Genomic DNA, 14318 nt, shown 5'->3' with positions numbered 1-14318 from the left:
ATTCGATGATCTCCGGGGTCCCTTCCAGCTCGGGATATGCTGTGATACAATGACACACTCTGTCAAAGGCTCTCATAAACCTGCCTGTGTAGCAAGGAGGAATTGGGTTCCAAGTTCCCACTCAAGGTCTCGCTCATGTGTGTAAGTACAAAGGCTCAATAAAGTCTTTACACTCAGACTTTATTCACTGGGAGCACTCAACCATCGGCATAAGTGCATCATAAAATAGACAGAGAGCTGTAATTTGTACCAATGGAGCTTAGCATTTCCTGGGGCAGATTTCCATTATGGGCAGTGCCTCAAGCTGAGGAAGCAGGAGGCTGATAGGGCCTTTTGTATGGGTTTTCCCTCCTTCGGCTTCTCCTTCCTGCTCTCTGTAAGAACGCCAGCAAGGACCTCCAGATCAGCAGTATCTAGGCCACTAAATAAAAGCAGCCCGATTTGGAAAGGCATGATGTGCTTGCAGAAACCATTCAAATCTTCAAAATTAAACCCGTTTTACCAAGGCAGTTGTGAATCACCGACTTGAGTAAGGAGGGTTTCCAAACCACTGCTCCCGACCTCACTATTGCATCATGTGGGAGAATGTCATCATTTCAGACTTCTGCAGGACCCCGGGCTCCCAGTGTTACTGGATTGTTGGCTCTGACTGAATGCAAGCCCAGGAGCCCTCAAAGATGGGCTGTTCTGTGTATGTCCTGTCCATTTGCACAGAAGTGTGGGAGGTGGAGGTGGGAGGTGTCAGGATGAAAGGGATTGCTGAAATAAGCTGTTTTTCGCCAAAACACTGATAATTACTTCAAGCTGAGCTCAGCCTGCTGCTTTTCTTGGGCAGAGTGTGCTGTGACAAGCTCTAGTTCCCAGTTTTCACTCTTCCTGTCCTTGTTTCAGTTGGGGTTTATTATGGCAGAACCTTGCTCTCTCAGGCTTTGCACAGAGTCCTTGGTCCCCTCCCCAAACGAAATCAATTTCTGCTTGACAGTACTGCCTAAAATATAGCAGGAATTGGATGGAGGGGATGCACCAAGCAGAGATTCCATATCGAAGGGGGTTGTTTTGGGTTATATTCCTATGACTTAGACTTACGATTTAAATATAAAGCTCCTGCACACAGTCCTGCCTTTTCTCCTGCCTTGCTTGCTGGGCTGCCAGGACTGCCAGGGCTGGATCCGCTGTCCCAGGCAGCCTTGGCCGTAGCTCCTGGAGAAGCAGTGCTTCCTGCCTGGAGAGTTGGTGGGCAGCCCTCCTCTGCAAGCGCATACATTTCTCTGCTGCTCTCCCTCCGTCCTGGGAGCTGCAGAATTTCTCTGCTCTTATGTAATGGGCTGCTGGTGGCTTTGCTTGAAAAACGTCTTTTCCAGCTGGAGGGGGGTCAGGAACCCTGTCCTGGAGCTGCTAGGTCACTGCTCACAGGGCTGCTGGCCAGGGCAGAGGTTCCGGGCGGTCGGGCTGCAGAAGGAAGCGGCGGGGCACCTCGTGCCCTTTACCCCACACCTCTCGCGGAGTCCCTGTCCCCCTCACAGCACCACGGGGCGGCTCCACGCGGGCGACCTCGGGATGCAAACGAGGGATGAAGGGGAGAGGCGGCGATGCGGGGCTGTGAATCCCGGGGCAGTGCCGCGGGGGAATGCAGCAGCCGTGGGACCGGGGCGCGGGGAGCTGCCGCTCCGCAAAATCCCCGCGCAAAGCCTTCCCCCCGGGGAAAGGGAGCGGGGGGTGCCCGGTAGGGATGGGCCGGGGGGGACGACGACGACGAGGGAGGGATCGGGGGATGTTAAAATGCAGCATCATCCTCCCGCCCCAGCCGATCCCCCACGCGTGTGTGTGCGGAGGGAGGGAAGGAGGGAAGGGAGGGAAGGAGGAGGGCAGCGGCGCTTTGCAGCGGGGGGGGCCGCTCGCCGCCCGCCCGGGGAAGCGGGGCTCGGCTCGGAGCGGGCACTGCAGAGCCGGCAGCGCTCCCGGTGCAATGCCCGAGCAGCGGCCGCGAGAGGGGGGCCCCCGGCGGGCGGGGGGAGCTGCTCGTTGGCTACGGGGAGGGAGGAGGGGAAAAAGAGCGAGGGAAAAAAAAAAAAGGAGAGAAGCAAGGACCCCCCTCCTCCCTGCTCTGCCCGGTCCCTTCCACACACACTCCACACGATCGCACACACACACCCCATTGATCAATATTTGGCTGTCTTGCTGCAACTTGCTGCAGTCTTTTAAAGGAGTAGTAGAGAGAGAGAGAGAGGGAGAGGGAAAAGGAAACTGACAGGAAGGGGTAAGGAGCTACACATGTCACATGTGCTTTCTAAGACGGCCAGGAGCATCTGCAGGCTGGATCTGGTGGAGGATGCTGCGGCAGGTGATACACAGAGGGCTCCAGTCGTTTTTCTACAAGCTGGGCTTATTCGTGAGCAGGCATCCGGTGTTTTTCCTCACTGTGCCCGCAGTCCTGACCATCATCTTCGGCTTCAGCCTGCTCAACCGCTTCCAGCCTGACACTGACCTGGAGAGCCTGGTAGCCCCCAGCCACAGCCTGGCCAAGATCGAGAGGAGCTTAGCCAGCAGCCTGTTCTCCCTCGATCAATCCAAAAGCCAGCTGTATTCGGACTTGCACACCCCGGGGAGGTATGGCAGGGTGATTCTCCTCTCCAAACCCGGAGGCAATATTTTGCATCAGGCTGATGTGATCCTGCAGATCCACCGAGCCGTGCTGGAAATGAAGGTGAACTACAAAGGCTATAATTATACTTTTTCCCATCTGTGTGTGTTGAGAAATCAGGATAAGAAATGCGTGCTGGATGATATTATTTCAGTGCTAGAGGATCTGAGGCAGGCTGCCCTCTCCAATAAGACAACAGCCAGGGTGCAAGTGAGCTATCCCAACACTAAATTAAAGGTATGCTCTTACTGCATGCTTTTGCCAATTAAAGAGGCAGCACTTCATTTCTTGTCCTAAACAGCAAGAGAAATATAGTCATATCTCTCTCTTTCTGTCTAAATATGTGTGATCTGGGCTTTCCTCGGGAAGCAGCTGAAGCTGATGCCTTGCTATTGTTCTGTGCGAGGAGGGAGGGTGGGGGGACGCACGGTACTGAGCCAGGAGGAGCAGGGAGTGGAGAGCAGCCTGGAGACCGGGAGACCTTGCGGTGCCTCGAGGGGTTAATGCATCGGGAAGAGGGACAGGAGGTCGGAAACCGGGTGTGGGGAGGAGAGCTGGGGTCTGGCTGGGGTCTCACTGGGGCTTTGCTGTCACCTATTCCAGCCCCAGTGACGTGGTAGGGTAACTATTCTTTGGTATGGCCAGAAAAAGGCTTTCCAGTAAGGCACGATGAGCTGCTGTATCTCCCTGCCCCTGCGAGTGCCATAGAAGAAGCAGGAGGTTTGGGTGAGGAGTGATTTCGGGCGTTCTGCCTGCTTTTTCTTTACCTGCATGCATAGAAGGGGAAGGAAGGTGGATCTTTTTTTCTCTCGGTATGAAAATAATTAGCTCTGGTGCTGATGGATGGGCTGGAGTTTTGGGACAGATCCCATCAGCTCGAGGCTTTCAGCAAAGGCGAAACAAGGTAAAAGGGGATAGAAGCGTCAGCCCTTCCAATTAAAAGAATAAACATTTTGGCACAGGTATCTCAGGAATATTCCCCTGGCACACACGCACCCTTTTCCCTCTCGCAAGGAGCAGTCTGCCTCACTAACCTGCTGGGAGCAAATAGGGCGGAAAGTTTGCAGGTGGATGGTGGAAGAAGTTTCTGCAAATTGTGGCATATCTGCATGCTCCCCAGGCATTGCACCAGAGGCAGGGATTACTTAACAGAGTTGAACAGAATCCCTCGGTTGCTGGTCCCTCATTACACAAGTCATAGGGAAAAGAATACGGCCCTTCCTGTTGCCCCTCTGTGCTGTTGCAGATACCGGCCAGGTCCTGAAGTTATCCTTTGCTACTGGGAAAAAAAGTAAAGCCAGTCGCTGCCCAAAAAACTAGAGCAGAAATATGGACTGATTTTATTGGTCTTTCTCCTTCAGCAAAAGGGCCAGGTGGGACACATGGGATTTGGTCCCACTGCTGTAGATGTGACAGTAATTGCCCGATGTACAGTTGTGGCTGTTTGAGCTGGTGGAGATGTAAAGGTCTCCTTGGTGCTGTCAGAAAGTCCTGAGTGCAGGCAGTGTTTGGGAACACTATGAGTGACTCTGGATTAAATACTCCTGAATAATTGTTGTTGTTTAATTCATTATGAAGTCAATTCTGCTATCACACAAAATAAGAGCGCTTTCTTTCTATTTTGATTGTTTTGATGTTGAAATTAAACTAATTCAGTGGAGACACCAATAATCCAGATTAATATCGCTATCGTCCATCCTCATACAGAGATGGTGATTCTAATCCCTCAGTCCAGACTAATTTCCTCATGTCTAAATACCTCAGCTGAGCCCATCACAATCAGGATGAGGTCATTTGCAATGTGTTTTTTAACCATTTCTACTTTTTTTGTAAAGATAAAGTGAAAAAAAGTCAACTGGGATTGGAGATGTAATGGACTAACAGTGACTGGGAGATAATGCATACACACAAAGTTTTTCTCAAAACGTGGTTCTAAGCATTGCCAAATATTAGCCCAGCACCTCCAATCCCCCATTAGTTGCTGTGTATCATCATCCAGGAGAAGGAACAGATGCCCTTAAGTGTCTGGTTTTAACATGGGACAAAGCTGGGTGCCTTCCAGCCACTTTTCAGCAGGGGGATGTAAGGCCACCAAAAGCTGTGCTGTACTTCAGATGAAGGCTAAAAATGGCAACCCGTACCTGTGGTAAGGAAAAGAGTCTCTGTAACTGCTAGGAAGAGGGGTTTTCTTTTTCTGGTACCACAAGGAATGGCCAAAATCACAGTTTAGTATGGGCTCCTGGGTTTATTTATTGGCTTCCCTGTCTGACCTCTGAGCAAAAGCTGTGGAAGCCCAGGTCTGTGCCACATGCTCCAGGGTTGTCCAGGTGTATTTAACTGTGAATATGTTGCATGCTACATCACAAGAGCTGATCAGTGTCTGAATGTTCAGCAGAGGAAACTACTTCTGTGATCGTAGCTATAAGGTTTCTATTTCTTTTCACTTGGGTCGTGACATGAAAGAGCAGTTGTGTCAGAACTTAATGGGAGTGCAAACCAGACAGCCAAGGCTGCCAGCCATGCGTGGTGTGGATCAGTGCTCACCACATGACTGGTCCATGTCCCTGGGAGCTTTCTCAGCTAAACTTACCTGTAGCCATAGGGACCCACCAGGGTCTTCTAAGGTTGCCTCACTTTCTCCAATGACTTGTTGCTTGGTTAATACCAGTAGAGTCTGTCATCTTCCTTTAAGAATGACCATAGCTTGAAGAAAATTCTTCTAAGGACAACACTTTGGGTTTACAAGCCCTTGGGAAGCGCAATGACAGTCTTGAGCCGCTCCAATCCCCTCTCCTGCTCAACCTGGGACCTGCAAAGACCTCTTGTAGTTTTCCCTCCCCTTCGAATCTTGTGAGCAGCTCTCACTTTGTCTCTCTTCTTGTCTCTCAGTTAGGTAAGATGGGCTGATGGTTGGCTGTGGGTAAGCTCTTGCCACGTCTTTCACAGGAGCATTCTATGCGCCAAATTTCTGCAAACTGCTCTGATTTCGAAAGGGCTGGATGGGGCCATAGAGTCTAACAGAACTGCTTGTCCTTTTCTAAGAAAATCTGTCTGTGTAAGGTAACGATTACTCATTATTCAGAGCTGGAAGTGATTAGAGCCTTGAGTACATCTATTTTCACTGCCCTTCCCTAAGGAGGGAAGTCTTGGTCTCCCCATTTGACAGAGGAAGAGCACAGAGATGGCACTTACAGATTGCAGCATTGTTCTAAACGCTTAAAATGCATTCAGAATCCACTTTAGCAATGCAGGGATCGCTGTAGTTTGCTTTTCTGAGATGCTAGGTGAAACAAGCTGTATCCCTACTGCCATCGGTTTCGGGACCGTGGTCAGTGCAGTTACAGCTGCTGCTCCACCATGCTGCAGTCTGCAGCCCAGCCAGAAAGTGACTTGGCCAAGGTCATGCAGACAGACCGTGGCAGAGCAGGAAATCAGAGCTGGATGAATGGAGTCTGGATGGAGACTTCTGGGATAAGTCATGGAGCAAGACTGCTCGCGCTCTCCCTGCCACAGGCGACAGAGCAAAGTTCCTGTACGTGGGGTCTGGATTGAGCCCCTGCCATGTAGAGCAGGCAAGGTTACAAGGAGCACAGATCGTGCACAAAGCTGTTAACTCACAGGTGTGTTCCCAGGTATGATTTTTATCTGTTCATCTTCCCAAGCAGTGCCGGAGCATGGCTTCAGGGATAGTACGAGTCAGAGTCCATTCTCAGTATGTATATTGCCTCCCTTCTGGGGACAGCAGTGTGTATCTGCTTGGATACGTTGTGCCTCTGCCCTGTGGCTACAGTACAGGCTGAGGTTCATATTATTTATTAATATGGACAGACCTATTGATTACTTGGGGATATTTCTTGTGCAATATCAGATATGAGAAAGGGGATTATGGACTTCTGACTCCTCACTGTCAGTAAGCCCTGCAAATGTCCTGTCTTCATCAGGTTAAATATAAAGAACACTACTAAGAATCATTTCTAAATACATTTCTGACCTGGAAAAGGGAACATGCACAAAAGCATTTTGTTCCAAGCATTTCACTTTTACTGTTTGTTTTCATGTTTATTTGCTAGTTTGTCTGAGAAAAGACAATAACTCAAAATTTATTTCTTTGAGATCACAACAAAAATGACAACTGCTGGTTAAAAAGCAGTGTTTGTGGGCAGATTGTTTGCTGTAACACTGCCTTCAATTAATTATCAGTCACTTATGAGCGCTGCACTAAACAGCAGCAAATAAAAGAGACATCTCTATTTCCACAACTATGATAAGCGTATCTCTTGGATATGGGATCTTTTATTGCTTAAGCAGAAAAGTTGCGTGCATTCACTTTGCATCTTAAAACCTGTAATTGCAGGTTTGCTACCGGCCAAGTGCTCTCCAGAGGCTTCCTTGGAGGCAGTGCATCTCTGCACCATCCCGATCCTGCCTGCCCCAAGCCAAGCCTGTGGCTCAGCATCCTGCTAAGTGCTCTGTGGTTGGCAGTGGTGGTGAAGTCAAATCAAACTAACACAATGTGAGCAGGGAGAGGATCAGAAGAGGAAGGCTGGAGGCAGCGGATAGTTTTCATTTGAGCCTCTCAGATCAAGGCAGGATTGGGCAGGCTGAGCTCAGAGCAGCTGCTCGGTAGCATGAAAGCAAGGCAAAAAAATGTATGAAGGCAAGTAGCTCCTCCTGGCTCAGAAGCTGGGAGGACTTCCTTGAAAATGAATCAAAACAGAGCAACAAGGACCTTCTTGTGCTCACATGTGTGCTTGCACACTCAGGGTGGATGAGGCAGAGCTCCTCACCTGGTGTCTGCTCCTGGAGCTGCGCCTGTGTCCTTGCTGCAGGATGTCCCTGCAGCTTTCAGCTTCAAAGGACCTTGCTTACCCACTGTGGGCAAGAAATTAAGCATTTCTTGCATATTTAGGAACACTCTTGACTCCTTTCTGCACTTAAAATGTTCAGAAAGGTCTCTTCCCTAAGCTCTGCAAGACCAGCTGCAGAGATGATTTACCAAAAAGGGAGAGCAGACCATCCTGGCAGGGCCAGGGAGATGAAATTGAATTAACTTGTACCAGGACAAGCTGTCCCATGGTAAACAAGCAGCAAGAACAGAGGAGAAATGTATAACATCAGTGGTGGATTTTAGTGTGCTCTTTTTGCTCTGCTGTTCTCCAGGGCAACAAGTCACAAACTGAACTTTCTTCATCAGCCTCCAAAATACATTCCACCTTCATCCCATCAGAGTTGTGGACAATCTGCCTGCCATGCAGATCTGCACAGAGGCAAAGGCACAGAATCAGGTGCTGTGAGACACGCTGTGGCACAGGCAGGGTAGCAGGCAAAGGATGTGGTTCCCTCTATCATGGCAGATGCTGATTTTAATTTGGGCTTTGCCCCTCATCTCGGGATGACCCTGGTCAGCCTCTTCATGCCTTTCCTCCCAAGCTATTACAAGCTATTACACTCTTTAATATTGTCAGCATTTGAGGAGAGGGATGGTCAGGCTCTTTGGAGACCTTGCCACGATAGGATTAATTGCAAAGAAGCATTTGGAAGTTCGTTTGGGTGGAGAGAAAAAGGAGACACACATCTAAGTTCATTTGGTTGTAGCAACTGCTCACCTCTATGGGACTGCTGGGGTGTGACAACCAATTCCTGCAGACAGAAAGTCCAGCAGCACTTTGCTATCTCTCGACAATAGCTATTCCTCTGTGGATAGAAAACTACTTTATGTTATATATTAATATTATATATTAAATGTTATATGTATTATAATATATATTTATTTTTAATATTTACTAAATATTCTGAGTTAAACTCATCACTTGGTTTTATCATGTGCAGGACACTTAAAATCCCTCATTTGCTCAAGGAATCCTCAACCAGTGCTTCTACACTGGCAGAAAAGCTTCTAATCTTCACCATCCCTGTGCCCATTTTTCCTTGGTGAGGAGAGGAAATGTTAAAACTCAACTAATAAATAGATAAATAAATATATGTTCTGCTGTAAAAGTGGTAGGCATAAGGAGAGTATGTCCAAAAAGTCATTATATTATTTAACACTACTTATGTTGTGCTGGATATTTTGAAAATACTCACCTAGAAACAAAAATTGTGTTAAACTCTATTGGAAATTAAGAGGAAAAAAAAGCTTTTACAGTTATCACAAAAATGTAATGGTGCTCAGGGCCATGATTTAGCAGAGGGCTGTTAGTTAGAGTAGTATGGTCAGGTTTTGCTTTGATGATCTTTAAGGTCTTTTCCAAACTGAGCAATTCCATGATTCCATGATTCTATGAAAAGCAATGGTGAAGGAAGCATGTTGACTGGTTTTCTGAGACGGGCAATGTGAGTCTTTAAAACCACAATCATGCATTTGTACAGAAAGCCTTTAACTGCTGCAGACCCCACATCCATTGCACACTCGTGGTACAAACAGCCATGCGTGCTGTGGGTGTTGGGGCTGCAGCTGGAAAGCAGCTCTAGATACAAATGAAACAAAGCTTTTGACTGCTTCACAAAGCAGATGTTGTGTGAGATGGGAAGGAAAGAAGGCAAGAGTCAGAAAGGGCAAGCTATAAAGTCTTTATAACTCTGTTGCTCACTACTTTAGTCGTGGTCTCTATTTTTGTACCTACCAAGGAAGAAGAGTTTCATGTAGAGAACAGATAGCAAAGGAACTGCTTGGTAGAGGGGCCGTGAGGCATCCTGCAAAGGGAGAGAGAAGTGAAAGCACTCCTGGGCACTGCAGAGATCATCACGTGCAGTGGTGCACATCAGTGCCCTGACCCCAGCTTGGGTGTGCATCAGTCCCACTTTCACACTGGTTGGGCCACTAAGGAGCGGGAGATTTAGGTGTTGTGCTTTGAGGCCTTCAGGTGCACTAGCAAGTGTGTTCTGGTGGCAGCAGGAAGATTTCCAGCTATAAGGAACTTCTGCATAACAAACTCAAGGACAAAGGGAGTAGTTTGTCGGTGGGCAGCTCCAGTATGGCACAGAGATCTCACTGCAGATTTTGTTCTCCTTGAACCCACTCACTCACCTCAACTACTGCAGGGTAGTTCCTGCATGAGGTCAGCTCCACTTGTCTGGAGCAGCTCTAGCAGACCTTGGTCAGGCTTCTCGCAGCTCTGAGATGGCCAGATCAGTTTTTCTGTCCCCAGAAGTAGCCTCCCCAACTACACTCTGCTGGCAAAGTCGTCCCACAGCAGAGTAGACAGCAGAAAACCCCCTGGCTTTTAGTGCAAAATGGTTTTGCTCTGGTAATAGGCTACAGCTAAGGTGTAAAAAGTCATTCAGTGCCATAGGAGTATACTTTCGTAAGTTCATATGATGGCAGATGTTAGGGCATCTCTCCAAATATATTTTCTTTAAAAATACCTGCTGCACCAGCCCTAAAGCCAGAGCGGTTTTCTGCTCTTGGAGCATCCTGCATGTCTGTCCTTTGGAGAGCAATGTGCCGTCCCAGAGGCTTATCACAGAATCATAGAACCACAGAGTGATTAATGTTGAAAATGGCCTCCAAGGTCATCTAATCCAACTGTTGACCCATTCCATACAGAGCACCTAACCCTTATCCTCTCACAACGTACAGGGAGCATAGAGGTCATCTTTAGAACCAGTTCAGCCTAAAACTTGCACCCAAGTCAGGAGCCTAAGCAAGACAGAAAAGCTGCCCACGTGTGAGACAGAATCCCACTTCTCTTGCACCTTGTGTAGCTGTTCCCAGCAGTGTTACACAAATGCTGTCATTCTGACTGGGAAGTGTCATTCATTCCTTATACGTGGTGTGAATTTGCACGTGTGTAAAGACCTACATAAATGCACTATGAATCAGAAATTGCCACAGACTGCTTTGCTAATTCTGTGCTAAATTGTGTGTTATCTATGCTGCTTGTAGGACGAATCCATAACATTTCAACTAAATCTGTTTGTATGAGAGTTACAGCACTTATGAAAACAGCAACTTCTGCGAAGCAATGCCCACCTTATCCTTAGCTTCTGTATTGGAGGAAGGAAAGAGGAGAGCCCAGTAGATTTGCTGCAAGGACAAGGACACAACCAACTCCCTATGGACAAGGATGTGTCCCCAGCAGGACAGTCTGGATTTCTTTGGAGACCAAGGCAGTATACTGGATGGACCAAGTGATCTTCACTCCCAGCTTTCCAAGTGGGTTTAGTTTGTGAAATAATTTGCAGTTTGTTGAGAAGAAAAATGCTGTTAGCAGTACTTCATTATGCAATGACAGGGCCTGAGACTTAGCTACAAATCCCCCATTTCTAGCCATTTTCTTAAATGGTTTCTTAGAGCAGATCTTGATTCATTAACTTAGTACGTGAACAACTTCAATGATGAGCAGATGCAACATGATTTTCATTTTTTCTGCTTAAAATGTACACTTTTTCTCCTTGAAATACACCTTTGCTTTTTTTGTCATTGAGTCTTGTTCCACCAAGTGAGGCTTTAGTCACAGATCTTCACAAAGATATTCACAAAGCTTCCCCCTGAAGAGACAGTACCACACACCCTTCGAATCCGACTGACCAACTCACTTCTCTTCAGAAGCAGTTGGAAAGTGTGACATTTGATCATAGAAGCATAGAATCATAGAATCATAGAAAGGCCCACAATGCTCACCCAGTTCCAACCCCCTGCTATGTGCAGGGTCGCCAACCAGCAGACCAGGCTGCCCAGAGTCACATCCAGCCTGGCCTTGAATGCCTGCAGGGATGGGGAATCCACAGCCTCCTTGGGCAACCTGTTCAGTGTGTCACCACCCTCTGCATGAAAAACTTCCTCCTCATATCCAACCTAAACCTTCCCTGTCTCAGTTTAAAACCATTCCCCCCTGTCCTATCACTATCCACCCCTGTAAACAGCCATTCCCCCTCCTGTTTATACGCTCCCTTCAAGTACTGGAAGGCCACAATGAGGTCTCCCCGGAGCCTGCTCTACCAGTGGTGTTACTTCATTAACAAACATTAATTATTCTGTAGATGACTTATTTTCTGTCTGCACATAAAACCTGCAGATCACCCAGTTGATGCACACACAATTATCATTGCAAATTGCAAAGGAAGCTGAGACAGCAGTAAAGAAACATAAACATTTCTCGATGTTTCTCCAACCCACTTTTGTCCCAGGCTTCAAGATTAGCACAAGTATTAGGCTTTCGGTAGATACCCCAAAATAAAGTCAAAAGCTTGAAAAACTGAAGATTTTCCTGCTCTCTTGAAATTTGTTACAATATTTTGTTGTGGGGTGTTTTTTTTTTCCAGATTTATTTTTAATTAAATTTAGTTTTTGAGAAAATGTTGGGCTCTTCTTTTTTTGTTTGTTTTTACTTATTTTTCCATCAAATGGAGTTAAGCTTTTATCATTGCAAATTTTACAGTTTCCATGGCTGTAGTGTAAGAGGAGTGCATTCTTGAAGGGAAAATGGGTTACATAAATGCAAATGCTCTAATAGCATATGTTCAGTGATCTTTTCATCAGAATATTCATCTTAAATGGAAAGTTAAAAATGGGGTCATTTGTCACTGCTTAACAGTTCTTAACAAAGCTCAGTTAGGAATGATTCTGATGCTTTTGTGTGTGAGTGGAAAACCCAAATAATCTTTGGAGTAGCAAAAATGACCAGAAAAAAATAAAGACAGAGTGGGAGATTATGTTTGTTTTTTTTTTTTTTTTTCCCACTTCCTTTAAGGAAGCAAAGTAAGACAACCTGGATAGAGAACAGCGCAGAATAGAACTCTATGAATCAAATGATCAGAGGGCTGCAGCACCTCTCCTGTGAGGAAAGGTTGAGGGAACTGGGCTTGTTTGGCTTGGAGAAGAGAAGGCTGTGGGGAGACCTCATTGTGGCCTTCCAGTACGTGAAGGGAGCGTATAAACAGGAGGGGGAATGGCTGTTTATGAGGGTGGATAGTGATAGGACAAGGGGGAATGGTTTTAAACTGAGACAGCCACTGTTTTTTAAAGGAGCCCTTTGAAGAGTGGAATGGTGACTGTGGTGTGGGACCACACATTCAAGAATTTGTGTTATGGGTCCTCCTCACCCTTACAATGATTTCCCCATTGCAGAGGAGCGCATCTGGAAAAATTTGGTCAGAGATGTTGGAGCCCTGTGAGCAATTTCATTCTTCTGTGTAACACTGGGAGGCCAAAGATGTAAAAAGTTTATAAGGTCAGAGAGGCCTGTTCACTGGTTAGTGTGAGGAAATGCTAATAGAAAAATTACTTCAGATTGGCTTAGATGGGAAATCAGTCATGTGAGCTGGAAACTGGCTGAAGGGCTGTAAATGAAGAATCATGATAAATGAAAATAGAATAAGTTTATGGAAGGTATCTTGCTAGGGTATCCTGGGAATTCGTTAGATCTGGTCTCATCTAACATCTCTATTAATTACTAAGAAGTAGAATTGTATTGCATGGAAATGGAATTCACAGATAATATTAAACAAAGAGTTGTCTGTAGCAGCTGAATTTACACAGACAGAACTGGAGCAGTTATGGACCTGATCAGAAAATAAGACAAGATTCCAAAGAGTTTTACATTCTGTCCCCACAGGGCAACCTATCCCTCGAAACAGATTCCTATTAGCTGAGTTTCACAAATGTTGTATTGAAGATACAGTGCTCAGGTGGTACGACCAAGGTCAAAGACAGAGTTGATGTTAAAGTCAGGGTTTTGCAGCCCCTATAGAGAAGGCACTTGGTTTTATTTCTGATTCCGAGACTTCTTGGCACATACGGAAATTTCACTGCTTGAAATCCTTCACTGTTGTCATTCATCATTCATCTTATTAGAGACCAAGTTCTGCAGGGCAAACTTCACTCCACACTTTGAATTTTTTAAATGAAACCAGTTCTCTTCTGGATTTTTCTGCTGACTGTGGATTTTTGGTGGGCCAGCCTTGTAGCTGTTTTGCCATGTTATGCATTTTTCCCTAGCACTTAAATCAAAAATCTTCATAAGCCTGATGTTACAAATTGACTCTGTTGTTCCTGTTGAACTTTGTCATTCATTAATGATATTCTGGTTGTGCCAGAGAAAAGTTCTTGTAGCAAACAGTCTTAAAACTCATCTGAACAGGATAGTTCACAAATATCCAGCTGGATCCCTTCTGCTGCTTTTTGACCAAATTGAGCGTGACTGCAGACCAGAAGTGCCACGAGTCTCCAGGAGTATGTCGGCAATGTTGGTGAAATAGGCTGTAGAGTCAGAGCATTTCTCCTTCTCTTCACGAATGTCCATAACTTCATAACTACAGTGGATGGTCAAGTCTACATAGACAGTTCGGGCCATGCCCTACCACTAAGAGTGCATGATGTAACTGTTGGGTTGCGGACACATACGAAGACCCATGGTAGGGAAACTCATCCTAAATACCAAAGACAGGAGCTTTTTCTTCTACTTTGAGCCCTTTTTTGTCCATCATCTAATCTAAACTGGTCCCAGTGTGTAGTGAGAGAAGGGAACAGTGAACCACCAGAAGCAATGCATTTCACTTTTTTTAACTGCTACGGTAGGAGGAGATGAACTTGCTCTCTGGAGACATCATAGATGAGAGAGAGAATGTTTCAATTATGCATTTACCTTTCAGCTGGTGAAAATTAGATAGCTGAATACCACTATACAATCATTTGAAATAAAAAAAATCACATCAAATTTCCATAAGTATGTGAATT

At 46.3% G+C, this 14318-nt stretch overlaps 1 protein-coding gene across 2 annotated transcripts in view; it reads left to right on the top strand.

Annotated features, from left to right (window-relative positions):
- Positions 1-2304: 2304 nt before the first annotated feature.
- Positions 2305-14318, top strand: part of PTCHD4 (patched domain containing 4) — a 94148-nt gene continuing 82134 nt past the window's right edge. Inside the window, exon 1 of one of the 2 annotated variants that reach the window (NM_001397712.1) lies at positions 2305-2704. In NM_001397712.1, coding sequence (NP_001384641.1) covers positions 2330-2704 — 375 coding nt within the window. In that variant the 5' untranslated portion in view covers positions 2305-2329. Of the gene's footprint in view, positions 2879-14318 lie in introns of both variants that reach the window. The other variant, NM_001195562.2, reaches the window with a different exon arrangement.

The sequence above is a fragment of the Gallus gallus genome, chromosome 3 (assembly GCF_016699485.2).
Source record: "Gallus gallus isolate bGalGal1 chromosome 3, bGalGal1.mat.broiler.GRCg7b, whole genome shotgun sequence".
Classification (NCBI taxonomy): domain Eukaryota; kingdom Metazoa; phylum Chordata; class Aves; order Galliformes; family Phasianidae; genus Gallus; species Gallus gallus.
The sequence above is the reverse complement of the archived record's forward strand: the minus strand, read 5'-3'. Positions and strand labels throughout refer to the sequence as shown.